Source organism: Phocoena phocoena, chromosome 18, assembly GCF_963924675.1.
Source record: "Phocoena phocoena chromosome 18, mPhoPho1.1, whole genome shotgun sequence".
NCBI lineage: Eukaryota > Metazoa > Chordata > Mammalia > Artiodactyla > Phocoenidae > Phocoena > Phocoena phocoena.
This window is the reverse complement of record NC_089236.1, coordinates 52,183,585-52,198,160: the sequence shown is the minus strand read 5'-3', so window position 1 is coordinate 52,198,160 and position 14,576 is coordinate 52,183,585. Positions and strand designations below refer to the sequence as shown.

Sequence of the window (14,576 nt, the reverse complement as noted above, 5' to 3'; positions counted from 1 at the left end):
ACAAGTAAGTAGTCATTCAGATTTACTACTTCTAACCCTTTTCCACTTTTTGTTGCTGTGTGCAGAGTTGGAATATGGGAATATTGAAAATCTTTTAAAGCCCTTTTTAAGGTTTCATTTGTTGATTTTCCTAAAAGTGGTGGCATGTGATATCCAGGAAGATATGGGACGTCAAGCTCTTTCTTCCACTTCAGTTCTGTCTCTAACTAGCTTTGCTCCCTTCATAATTCATCTTTCTTCTGTTGGCCTTCAGGTTTTATATCTGCTTTTTTAGGAGCAGCTTGTGATAAGACTGATATAAAAAAACTTCATTTACACCTCAGACTTTAATTGCACACTGACTCTGTGCAGGCCTTGTGCTTGGTATTTGGGATGCAAAGAGGAGTAAGAAACATTTACTGCTTATAAAATGGTGGTGTTGGTCTCTTTGCCCTCTATTACTGTTTTTGGAGTATTTTTTATCCACTCTCTTTTTATAAAAGTTATTTTTTAAATGCCATTTAGCTATACTTCTTCATCTCCTTCTTTATTGCTGTCATTGACCCCTCTGTTTCTCCATTAGCCATCTCCTTCATTTACTTTCCTTCTTATCCAGTATAGATGCTACAGTATTTTTAGAAAAATTCTTGCTTAATCTCCTGTATTAGTTCTTTATGGCTGCTGTAACAAATTACACAGACTTTATCGCTTAAAACAATATAAATTATCTTATGGTTCTGGAAGTCTGAAGTCTAAAATGGATCTCACTGGGCTAAAATCAAAGTGTCAGCAAGGCTATATTCTTCCTGGAGGCTCTAGAAGAGAATTCATTGCCTTGCCTTGTCTGGCTTCTAGAGCCTGCCTGCATTCTTTGGGTTGTGCTTCCTTCCATCTTGCCACCCTCTCCCATTTATAAGGACCCTTGGGATTACTTTGGGCCTACCTAGATAATCCATAATAATCCCCATCTCAAAATTCTTAATTTAGTCATATCTGCCGGCTCCCTTTTGCCATGTAAGATGACATATTCTCAGGTTCTAGGGATTAGGGGGTATATATTTTTGGAGGCCATTATTCTGCCTACCACATCTTCCTTTCTCTCATGTACATTTGTTGGATTTATCTGACAAAACTCAGTCCTGTACAAATCCAGCCATCTTTCCCTCTTTCCCTGCAGGTGAGTACCATGTACTGCTAAAAGGAGTTAAACAAGAATTTATTGATACCAGTACAGTTTCATGATTACCAGTATCAAATGGACCATCCATAGCCAGACTCTCTTCTTGTTTTTTCTGGTCAGATAGTTCTTCCAATTTTCCTGTGGCTATTTCAGACCTTTGCCAGTCTCCTCAAACTTCTGATAAATTCTGCTCTCCAGCAAATGACTTCACTGCCTTATAAGAGAAGTCAAATCCATTACACAGGAAACTTCCTCAGCATCCTCCTACCAAATGTATCTGTCTTAGATCAGGTTCCTTAATAGTAGAACCTGAGACAGGGATATAAAGTGTACAATTCAGTGAGTTTTGAAAGATACAATCAAGGTTTAGAAATTTTCCATCATCCCCAAGGCTTTCCTCATCCTCTGCTGCATTCCATCCCTCCTTACAGCCCTAGCTGTACACAACCACAGGTATACTTTCTGTCATTATAGATTATTTTTCATTTTCTGGAATTTCATATAAATGAGATTGTACTGGGTATACTCTTGTATCTGGCTTCTTTCCCTCAGCATAATGATTTTGAGTTGTGTTGATGTAGTTGTATATATTAATAGTCTTTCCTTTTTTTTTTTCTGATTAGTATCCCATTGTTTGGATATATCCCAATTTGTTAATCTGTTCATCTGTTGATGGACATTTTGGTGTTGTTTCCAGTTTCTGTCCCTTGCAAATAAAACTGCTATGAACAATTTGTGTACTAGTCTTTGTGTGGGTATAAGTTTTTGTTTTTTGGGGAGGGTAAATACCTAGGAGTGGGATGATTAAGTGATGTTTTCTTCGATGATTTGCCAGAAGGACTCATAAGACTCGAAAGCAGTTTATACTAATGGCTAAGATTTATTACAACAAAAAGTACAGAGTAAACAGCAGGAAAAATAAATGTGTTGGTGGTTAGGGAGTAATGGCCTAGGCCTCCTGGTCCTTCCTTGTGTGAGCACACAGGACATGATTTCTCTCTGGTGGTGAACTGCAGGAATATGTGTGGAACATTTCTGTCCAGGGAAGCCCGTTTGAGTCTCAGGATCTGAGGCTTTTATGGGGATCTGGTCACATAGACACATCCTGATATGCAGCCAGCCATAGCAAGTGAAACTTGGGTTCACATCGTCAGTCATGTTTCTGCAAAGCAGTCGGACAAGCCAGTGGGTATGGTTGCTCTAGGAGTATGTAACAAAATCATCAATACCTAATATAAAGGAAACTCTAAAGACCACATTCCTAAGTACTGGCAGGGGGCAGTGATGGTTCCCTTGGAGAAATACAAGGAGTAAGCAGTGTTAACTCAGTGTTAACTGTTCTTCGCAGGTGGCGTAGCAGATGAATGTTTAGCTTTTTGAGAAACTGAAAACTGTTTCCAAAGTGATTATTCCATTTTACTGTTCCACCAGTAGTGTATGAGAAGTCCAGTTGCTTCACATCTTTGCAAACACATGATCTTGTTAGCTTTTCAAATTTTAGTCATTCTTTTTTTATTAATACATTAATTTTATTCTTTTGTAAAAGAAAGGGGCATTTAGAATCATAGATGAAAATGAATGATTTTAAAGCAGTTAAAATTATTTCCTAGGGAATAATCATGGTCAAAGTTTGCATGCTAGGAAAAAAAAATACTCCTGAAAAGATATCACTGTTTTTCACTCTATAAGAGTGTTACACGAAATTTTAGTCATTCTGATAAGTATATAGGGGTATCTCACTGGTGTTTTACTGTGCTTTTCTCTCATGACTAATGTTGTGAGCATCATAATCATCATGTGATGTGCCTTTCACCAATTATGTCTTTTTATTGTGAAATCTCTTCAACTCGTCTCCCCTTTTTATAATTGTCTTCTTATTGAATTCTGAGGGTACTTTCTACATTTTAGATCAAAGTCCTTTGTCAGCTGTGTTGCAAATAATTTCTCCTCTTCTATGGTTTGCCTTTTTTGTTTTTGTAGAGTGCTTTATAAGAGCAAAGGTTTTTAAGTTTTATAAATTTAACGAATTGATATTTTTTTTATGATTCACGTGTTCAAAGTCTTTGTCTACCCCAAGGTCGCATAGATTTTCTTCTATATTTTCTTCTACAGATTTTATAGTTTTAGCTGTTACATGTAGGTCTGTGATCCATTTCAAGTTAATTTTTGTGTATGATGTGAGATAAAGGTTGATGTTCATTTTTCCACATGTTGGTATTCAGTCGATCCAGTATCATTTCTTAAAAAGACATCTTTTCCCATTGAATCATCCTGGTACCTTTGTAAAATATCAGGTGACTGTATTTGTTTAAGCCTATTTCTGGATTTTATTTTGTTTAATTAATCTATATGTTTACCTTTATACCAGTACTGTACTGTCTTCATTACAGTAGTTTTGAAATAGGTCATATGTTTTTAACTGTGGTCTTTTTAAAAATATTGCTATAGTTAATTTAGGTTCTTTACGTTTCTGTATGTAAATTTTAGAATCAACTTGTAAATTTCCATTTTTAGAAAGCCTCTGGAATTTTTATTGGGATTTCACTGAATATAGGTTTGGGGAAGAATTGCCATTTTAATGAAATGGAATCTTCTCATTGATGAACATGGTCTCTCTCTCCATTTATTTGTCTTCTTTAATTTCTCTCAGCAACATTATTTTGGTTTTCAGTGAACAGAGATTGTACATAATTTTATTAAATTAAACTAATAATTATATATTTTTGATGTTATTGTAAATGCTATTATTTAAAAATTTTGTTTTAATTTTGAGATTGTAATGTGAACACAGTTGTAGGAAATAATATAGAGAGATCCTGTGTACCCTTTACCCATTTTCTCCCATTGGTAAGGTATAGCATAACTATAGTAAATATCACTACTAGGAAATCAACATTGATAGAACCTACAGATCTTATTTAGATTTCACCAGTTTTACATGCACTCATTTGTTTGTGTGTATTTAGTTTTAGGCAGTTTTATCATGTGTGGGTGTCTGTGACCATTACTACAGTGAAGGTGTAGAACAGTTTCATCGTAAGGAACCATTGTACTACTTTTGTATAAACAAAGACACCTCCAAACCTCACCCTGTCCCTAGCCTCTGCAAACCACAAATCTGTTCTCCATCTCTGTAATTTGTCATTTCAAGAATGTTATATAAATGGACTCATGCAGTATGTAACCTTTTGGGATTGGTTCTTTTCCACTTAGCATAATTTCCTTGAGATTCATCCAAGTTGTTGCATATACCAAGCTTGCACCTTTTATTGCTGAGTAAGCGTTCCATGGCATGGATATACCACAGTTTGCTTAACCCTTCATTCATTAAATAACATCTGAGTTGTTTCCAGTTTTGATTATTTTGAATAAAGCTTCTATGAACATTCACGTGCTGGTGTTTGTATAAACATAAGTTTTCATTCCTCTGGTATAAATGCCTAAGAGTGCAACTGCTGGATTATACTGTAAATACATGTTTAATTTTCTAAGAAAAAGCTGTACTTTTTCTAGTCTCTGTATCATTTTACATTCCCATCAGCAATGTATGAGAGATCCAGTTTCTCCACATCTTCACCAGTATTTGTTGATGTCACTATTTTTTACTCTAGCCTTTCTGATAGGTGTGTACTAATCTCATTTTATTTTAATTTGTATTTCCCTAATGGCTCATGATATTGAACTTTTTTTCATGTGCTTATCTGCCTTCTGTATATCTTCTTCAGTGACATGTCTGTTCATGTCTTTTGCCCATTTTCTAATTGGGCTGCTTGCTTGTTTGTTTTCTACTCTCTGAGTTTTGAGAATTCTTTATATATGCTGGATGCTAGTCATTTGTCAGATACGTGGTTTGCAAACATTTTCTCCCAGTCTGTAACTTTACTGCTACTAGTTTTAAAACTACATATTTTAATTGTTTACTCCTAGGATATAGATATATTATTCATTTTTATAGATTTATTTGGTACCCTGTGACTTTGCTAAATCCACACATTATTACTAGTGACTCTTTTTTGCAGACTTAAGATTCTTTTTTATGTCTCCTACAAATAAACACATTTGATTTCTAGGAGATAATTTCTTCTTTCTAACTATACCTTTTATTTCTTTTTCTTGGGTTACTGCACTGGATAGCATATCTAGCACATTGTTGAGTCTGATTGCTGAGAGTAGATATCTTTCCCTTGTTTGCAATCTAGGGTGAAGGCATTCAGTCTTTTACTATGTTAGCTGTGTGTTTTTCATACATACCCTTAATCCAGTTTTGGAATTCTCTTCTGTTCCTAATTTACTTAGGCTCTTGTTATGAATGGGTATTTGATTTTTGTCAAATGCTTCTTCCATGTTTATTTACAGTGTCTTATTTTTTTTTTCTCTTACTTTTGTTGGTGTGGATTTTGGATTGCTTTTCCAGTGTTGTACATCCTTGTTTGAGTTGATCATGATGTATCATCTTTTTAAGAGTATTGTTGGAGTTGAATTATTAATATTTGTTTTTAATATCTCTGGAAGACCTATTTACATGTTATATGTCAGTTAACTTTAGTATACTTTGATTTAACAAGAAGTACTCCATTTTTTTCCTAATTATTTATGGAAGAAGGGTAGAATTTTGAGAATAAATGTTCTTGGTACTCAAAGTGTCATTTTATTTATCTTGGATACTTGTTGGACATACTCTAATTGTTGGAATTTGCATTTGTAGACTATCTTAAACTAGTTCTGTATATTTATGATGTAAATGTTGATCTCAAAAATGTGGTTGGAGTCTGATGAATAAAATGCTGGACCAAAATACAAATTGAGTATTTAGTTGTTTTTGTTTGTTTGGCTGTGTTGGGTCTTCATTGCTGTGCACGGGCTTTCTCTAGCTGCGGTGAGTGGGGGCTACTCTTCTTTGCAGTGCACAGCTTCTCATTGCGGTGGCTTCTTTTATTGCTGAGCATGGGGTCTAGGCGTGCGGGCTTCAGTAGTTGCAGCACGTGGGCTTCAGTAGTTGTGGCGCACGGGCTTAATTGCTCCGCGGCATGTGGGATCTTCCCGGACCAGGGATTGAACCCGTGTTCCCTGCCTTGGCAGGCGGATTCTTAACCCCTGCGGCACCAGGGAATTCCCGAGCATTTAATTTTAACAATTAAAGTACCAAACATGTGATTTGTAGTACTTATTAAGACAGATAGGTAAGAGAGAGCTTTCAGAAAGCATATGCCCATAATCTGTAGTTTTCTTAGCATTACCATTATTTGAATGAGAATGAAATTAGAATTGACTAAAGTTGAGGGATGTTTTTTTTTTTTTAGTCCTAATTTCTGTTTAAGGCCCTATATCTACTTTTAAAAGAAATCAAAATGTAATTCAATATTTGTAGTAGGCCTTTGAGACTCTGCAGTACATCTGGTGTCCCTTAGAAAAGCAACAGATGAATATCCTTTGAATCCAGCAGTTGAGCTTTGTTGGCTCTTTTCCTATTGTGGGGTAAAAGGGTAGTCCTGATGAGTTTTTTGCTGGTGTCTTTCCAGCCCTTATCAGGTTGGTTATTGCTGTATCACCTATGTGACTCCTACAAATCATCTAGCCTGTCTAATATTTAATTTTAAAAAAAAATGAGAATTGATGATGATGGAAAGGAATATAAAATTGAAATATTATATCCTGTATTTCAGTCTGAAAACTTGGAGAATACAGTAATCATACCAGATATCAAGCTACATAGCAATCCTTCGGCATTTAATATTTATTGCAATGTACGCCATTGCGTTCTGGAATGGCAGAAAAAGGAAACATCGTTGGCAGCTGCATCTAAGAACTCTGTGCAGAGTGGAGAATCAGATAGTGATGAAGAGGAGGAATCCAAAGAGCCCCCTATCAAGCTTCCAAAGGTAAGCCACTAAGATCCACTTTGATGCATAACCTACGTGTTTGGGCTTTAATACATATGTTTGCATTGCTAAAATGCCTTGCTTTTAATAAAATTGCACACTGAAAATAACAGAGCCTATGGGTAAAAATAGGTTTGAGCTAGATCAGGAAAACTTTATGCAACTTTATAATTGGAGTGCTAACAAAGTCAACAATTGGTACCTCAGTGGGGAGTACTTGGAAAGCATAGGAAGGGAGTTCAGTGGCTTGGAGTCTGTTACAGGGGCTGTTAAAAATGTACAAAAGCAGTACAGGGGAAATGGTGCCTTGTGGGCACTGAGCCATTGCAGATGGAAGTGGAACTCTGAGCCAGTGAGCTGCTATTAAGGTGGGCACAAGAGGAAGTGCAAATTGCTACAAGCCAAGAGCCACGAAAAGCTGGGGACACATCCCTCCCTCTGGATACAGGTATACATTTTAATTTTTCTTGAAATAGAGCTAGAAGTGCTCCTGATTGTGCAGCAGCTGAGCTGAGAGCTTTTGCCTTTTCTGCATAAGGTTAATTGTACTCTTGCTATCCTGGCTCCCTTTGCCTAGGAAAAAAATTACATATGAACCAATTCTGCATTGTTCTGATATCACTCCCATATTTACCAGAGGCATATAATCTAATTGGTGTTATGGAAACATGTATTGAAGTAGAACAAACTGTTCTTAAGGTACTCTGTTCTATTTAAGCATTGGTATATTTTAAGACTATAACGTTACTTTACATATGTATTTTTCTATATAGTATGTGTAGTTAGTATTTCTAACAAAAAAATGGGTAAAAATATAAACATATTTTAAAATGTTACCTTTATTATAAATGATTTATGCATTTGTTTTTTTTCTAAATACAGACATTTTGAAATGTTTTCCTTTATCATAAGTGATTCGTGTATATTGTCTTTTTACTAAATGGATACCTTAAAATTGTGCCTTGAAAACTTCTTTATATGCATACATAAGATATCTTGTAAATACTTACTTTACTACTTGGAAATAGAAGCCAGATAGAGGCTGTGTTCCTGATCTGTTTATTTTGTACATTTCATGGTGGCTCTTCATAAGTTCACCACTGTCCTTTATCATTACTGTCAGGTTCTTCTCACCTTATTCTCAGCAGTTGACTTGCTTCCTGTTTAATAGAGTAGTAGAGGTTTTGTGAAGTTCCTCAGCCTCTTAATCAGCCACCTTCAAATGTCCTTATCTCCTCTTGGGACCCTTTTCCCCTTACTCGTTTTCTCTCCAGTGTCCTTAACTGTACCTTCTCTACTAGCTTCTTTCTTCAACTAAAAACAAACAGGCTCATCTTTTCCATATAAGTTTCTCCAGGTAAAGAGCATGGTCTCTAATTTCTGATTTCTTATGCTTAATTAGGGGAGGTTGAGGAAAAATACATTGTTAAGTTAGGATATGGGGATATGAAGGAATCAAGTATACTTTTGTTATAAGAATTCCATTCTGTGTGTGGGTGAGTCCCACTGTACTATAGTAATCACTCAGCTTAGGTTCAACATTAGGAAGGAAAATAAAGACCCAGAGAAACCTTTCACACAGGTATGCAGATTTTGAATAATAAACTATACTCAATTTAAAAGGTACTGCACAATCAAGAACAACTGATTCTTAGGCTGTTTTAAAACATCAGGATGAATGAGTATTAAAGAAATAAAATATCAGGCATTCTTAAGACAGTGACTTTTCAGCATGATTAACAGAGTTAAAAGATGCAGAGTCAAAAAGGGATCTTTACAAGAAAAGTAGAAGAAAAGCAAATAGCTCAAGTAATTAATATTGAGTTTTCCATCAAGTACTGACCTGTCAGGAAACAGGGTATAGTGATGAATATGGGAAGTAGAGTAAAACTGCCTGAGTTCAAACTTGCCATTAAAAATACTAGCTGTGTGATGCTGCAAAAGTCGTTTGACCGCTCTCTGCCTCAGTTTTGTTATCTGTGAAATGGGGATAATGCCTATCTCATAGGTAGTAGTGAGGATTCAAAGCTTTAATAAATGCACGTGTGCTCAATAAATGATAGCTGTAGTTGTAAGTATCAGGTGCAAACAGGAAAATGTGTAGGTCCAAATGAATTTCATTAGTTTTCAGGGAACTCATCAGTTTATTAAGAAATACTTCATATCCAAGGAAATGAAACCTCTAGACAATCAGTGAGATCAGAGAAGAAGGAGCAATGGGATGCCTTTATGCAGAGGTAGTCAGAATGCCATGGGTGGGGGCAGGGCAGGGAGTGAAACTTTCAGGTCTTAGGCAGCAGTTTGCAGGGCACAGAAGAGATGAAGCCTTTAGGGTTTGAGGTGATGGGAGTGTGAGAGCAGGTGAGAAATGTGGACTTTTTCTTTTCCTTTTGACCATTTCTGTGCCTCTGCTCCAGATGCTCTTTCATGTCAGTTCCTCCCTTTTCTTTGTTGTTTCTCTATTGCTCCTCCTGAATGTGTGGCTGTCACTTTCCTTTTTCTTGCGGATGTTTCTTTGTCTCCTGCTTCTTTTTTATTTCACATAATGAAGACAGTTTTTATTTGTTGTCAAGGTATCATTTTGATACAATTCTGTGTTTTCCCTTCTTGACTTTTAAAAGTTAGTTAAATTGTTTTTGACTCTGATGTAGACCTTGATTGTCAGATTTTTTTGCTTTTTGTTTTTTGCAGGTCAGTAATCATTTAAAATAGTACTTTAGTACCCCCACCCGCTTAAAAGTATACCTTTCTTACCAAAAACAGTTTTTACCCAGCTCAAACTGTCTTTCACGATCTGATTTCCAGATCTTCTAAAGCGCTCCAAATTTCATAGCTGCATAATTTTTTAATAGTAATATTAAAATCCTAATATGAATATTAGGATTCATATTTCCCATCCAAACTTATTTGAGGCTAGTCATGCCTCATATTTTGTTAAAAGATGTAGATGTACACAGATTCATTTATATACTTCTTAATTCAGTAAATTCAGTTTGTAGCAGGCATTCTATTAGGCCCTGAGAACAAAATGATGAGAAACAATCCCCACCGTAAAGAAAGTTATGTCTAGCAGGCATGTCCAGTGCCCTAAGGATTGATAGGGGTGTGCAAGGTATAGTGGAGCCCGGTGGAGTAAGGACGTAGCACTGACTGAAGATGCACCCGCAGGCAGGGAGAATGGCATTGTTACAAAAGCACAAGTGGTCAGCTTTGGCTAGAGTGGACTGGCTGAATAGGGCAAGAGTAGAGAACGGGATCATGGGCCTTAAGTGTCATGCAGCCATTTTCAGATTTTGTCTGGTAACTTGGAAACATGAAAGATTTTTAGCAAAAGACTATGATCAGACTTGTATTTTATTAAAGTTACTCGGGTGCTGGAAAGGCAGATCCACTAGAGGCTGGGGAGACTAGAGCAGAGGGGCCAGTGAGCCAGTTATTGCAGTCGTCTGAAGTGTTCATGGGGGATGCAGCTAGGGTAGTAGCAGTGTTTGGCATAAAAGAAATATTAAGGAAGTGGAATTGTCAGGAATTCTTTTTTTTTTTTTTTAGGAATTCTTAATTAGTTGGTTATGAAGTCTGAAAGAGAAGGTAGAATGTAAAAATATTTCTGAAGTTTCTAGGTGGTGATGCTATTTACTTAAAGAGAAAGAACTGGAGGAGAAACAGTGCTTTGTTGGAACGATGATTAAGTTTAGTTCTGGCCGTATTGAGTGTGAAGGGGCTGTGAGATGTCCGTTGCTCACTATGTAAGATTGAAGTTCAAAAGAAAGGTCCCAGCTAGGCATACAGTTTTGGGACTTAGTGTGGTGACAGAAGTTGACACAAAATTCTGTTAGAGATGGAACAGTAGGTGGGATCAAGAACATTGTTTAAAAACTAAATTAGCTTTGAAAAGTTGTAAGAGCACTTTTTCCTCTGGGTGTGAAGAGAAGGGAAGAAGGTGGTAGAAGTCGTAGATAAATTTGTGCGTTAGAGGCTAGGAGGTTAGACATTTCACACCTGGATCTTCTGAGGAGCAGAATTCTTCTCCTCTTCCCGCCCCCGTGCCTTCCTCCTCTACTGCGTCTGTTGCTGTTGCCTCTTCTTCCTCCCTTCTCTCACTCCTCTCTAGATTTTTATTCTTTGTAAATGATGTCGCTACCAAATATTTACTTTAGAGAAGAAAATTTTACAGACAGTATACTTCACTCTGTTGTAATATGTAAATCTACTTTTGGTTTCCTTTTGAGCTTGTTCAAATGTTTTCTGTAAGTCTTAGAACTGATTCTAGGAGTTTTTAATAGAAGATATAATTTCTAATGGCAAAGAATTTATTAATATTAAATCTAAATATGATGTATCTAAACGCTTATGTTATTGTTTGTTCGTGAAATAATAATGCCACCTTTGGAAACACGTGATTTGAGGAGAGAAAAATAAAACCTCAGAAGACTTTTTTCTCTTTTTTTTGGCCAAATATGTTTTTGCCTCACTTTTCTCAACAGGGACATTGGACTAGCTGTACCAAGTTAATTATTTGGGTTTTGTGTTCCTTCAAGTATAACAGAGAGCTTTCAGGATTTAATTGTTTGAAAGTAACAGTAAAGATAACATTCAGTAAATTTACAAAAGACTATTTTATGAAGAGAAGTGGAAGACCGTGTGTTTGGTGGTTAGTTATAGTTTATCGTGGCACGTATTGAGTGCTTAGTGTGTTATCTTATTATAATGAACTGTTCTATTTAGCAGTCAGACTTATTAATCATTTATTTTGCTATTTATAAAGGCAGTGCATAATCAATGTAGATAATTTGAAAAAATGGAGAACATTTTTATAAAAAGGAAAAGAAAATTTTACATTAGAAGTTATTTCTAAAATCCTATTAACCAAAAATACCCACTGTAAACATTTTTGTATATGCACATTAAAAATATATTTATTTCTGCACAAATGAAATCATATTGTATTTGCAGTACTACATATTTTTTTGTCCTTATACTCTTCCTTCCTAATATTGAGGGAGGACATATAGTGTGTTCTCAGTGACTATAAGACAGGCTTCAAAGTGTAAAGTGCAATTTCAAAGTTTGTACATATAGTAAAATACTCTCAGCCAAACCTCAGAAAAAAGTCTTAATTCACAACGTGTTGTGCTCCTTTGCTCAATGATTCAAAGCTAAATATGATTGGAAAACTTGAGATTGATTTTTATTTTGTTGTATATTGAATACATATCACAGTTCTGGAAATGAATTAGTTTTCCCCCTTATTAAAAAAAAAATCCACACCGAACTAAGATACAGATGATAAGCGAGAATCACAGTGGTTAACCTAGACAGACGGGTAATTCCTTGTCTTGATCGTTTTGACTAACGTTTTATGAGTGTTTTTCACGAAAGCCATTTAGTGCTCTGCTCCTGGGCAGCCCACCTGAGTTACCTGTTCTCATACATTTGTTATCATACCTTAAACTTATTAGAGAGACAGCTCGGGAATATGTTCAGTAAGTAGCCTTACTGTTCTTGCAAAGGTTCAATACTTTCTCTGTTGCTATAGGAATCTACTTACAAAAAGAAACCCTAGCCAAAAATGTCATCCGTGAAGAATTCTTTGAATTGTGAAAAGTCATGATTGGTAGTGGTAGAGTAAGCAATCTTCAAGACTGATGGATAGAGTAATCTCCTACTGGCCTGAGAATAGAGCCCTACTTTTGTATTGTACTCGGGAGATCTTTGACTTCAGATTTGTTTCCTGTATGGACATAAACAGATGGAAATCTTGGACAGCACGTTTTTATTTTCTAGTCTGTTTCAGGAAAATAAACTATATGAAATGGCAAGTTTTCATTTCCATTTAATTAATTGAAACTCTATACAAGCACTTCTGTAATCTTAGCTATAATCAAGTATTCTAGGATTTTAGATAACTTCTCTGAAGACAGTCCTATTAGTTATTTTGACTTCTCAGTCATATCTGTATTCTTCAGAAACCTTGCAGATAGTAATCAGAACTGCAACTGACTTGCCTGCAGTTGATTTAACCCTTGTCGGACAAGTTGCAGTGGTTTTTAGCACACAGCTGAGAGAGTAAATAAATATTTGTTGTCTGCCTATCATGTGCAGGCAGTGGGATAGTCATGGGAGATATTAGTTAAGATATACTCTGTGTCCACAAGGAGATCCCAGTTTAGTTGGCAAAATGGAAACAAAAATAGTCACACTATAACATAATAAGTGCTATAAAAGAGGTCTGGACTGGATAAGCATTATATATAAGATTCATTTACTCTGTTAGATTACAAACTCGTAGAGAACAAGGTCTAGTATAATATATCTCGTATCTCCTGTAGCAAGTTGTACAAAATAAGTACTTAAAATGTTTATGTAATATATGAATTAATGTACAGATCTCAGCAGAGAGAATATCTTCTGTTTTGCTCAATAGAATTAATAATGCTTTGATGCATTTCTACTAATTAATCTAGTTTTAACTTTTTCTGTTACTTACTTCTTCTCCAAATAATTTAACACTTCTTGAGAAGATCTTACACATTTCCTTTTCAAAATGTTGACATTGACTGAGAAATGGAATTGCATTGTCTATTGTTCTGTCAGCCCTCTGAAAGTATTTCCTTATACCAGTTCATCACATTTGCTGTCTCAGTCTTTAGTTACAGATTTATCTGTCTTTTGCTAGATACTGAGTTATATTTTTCTTGGTCCTGATGAGGAATAAGATAATTAAAGTAATCCTACAAGAATAAGGGACACCATCTACAAATAATAATATGGTGATTGTACCATATAGGAAAGGCTAAGAAGAAAAGTTCCTTTTTTAATCTTTTCACCATATGTACTATATTGCCTTCTTTTCTGGTCATAAGTAACAATCAACGTAACAGAAGAGTGCCAGTTTTGACTTGAGAACAGCCAAATGAACTTTGTAAATTAATAGTTTATTTTTTTCTGAGTGAATGCAGTCTAGTACCTAGTTCACTGTTAAACCATTTTCATGATGTTTTATTATGGCTTCATTATCCTGAAACTACTTTTTAAGTAGTGCCACTACATATATATATATTTTAACAGTTTGACAGTTTCCTTTTATTTATTTATTTATGGCTGTGTTGGGAGTGCCACTATTTTTTAACCTTCTGTGTTATCAGATGATTTTCTAAATCTTGAAATTAAACACACTGGGTTTTACTCTTTTTTATGTGATGACTTTTTTGCCTTTAAAATATTGTACCATTACTCATGTGCTGTGGAAATAAGCTGTACCGATTTTACTGCCTGAGAAGTGTTATTAGCTCACATGCTATAAAGTATAATTTTTATTTTCATCTTAAATAGATCATTGAGGTTGGACTCTGTGAAGTTTTTGAATTGATCAAGGAGACGCGATTTTCTCATCCATCCCTGTGCCTCAGGAGTCTCCAAGCCCTGCTTAACGTGCTTCAGGGTCAGCAGCCAGAAGGCCTCCAGTCAGAGCCACCCGAGGTCCTAGGTAAGAGCTTAGTTAGGCACATTGAATGAAGCCTTTAAATGTAAAGAGCTTC

General features: G+C 35.6%; 1 protein-coding gene across 1 annotated transcript in view; it reads left to right on the top strand.

Annotated features, from left to right (window-relative positions):
* MYCBP2 (MYC binding protein 2) overlaps nt 1-14,576 on the top strand; it is a 272,456-nt gene that overhangs the window by 35,372 nt on the left and 222,508 nt on the right. Inside the window, exons 3-4 of the mRNA XM_065896124.1 lie at nt 6,823-7,038; nt 14,371-14,524. Coding sequence (XP_065752196.1) covers nt 6,823-7,038; nt 14,371-14,524 — 370 coding nt within the window. The remainder of the gene's footprint in view (nt 1-6,822; nt 7,039-14,370; nt 14,525-14,576) is intronic.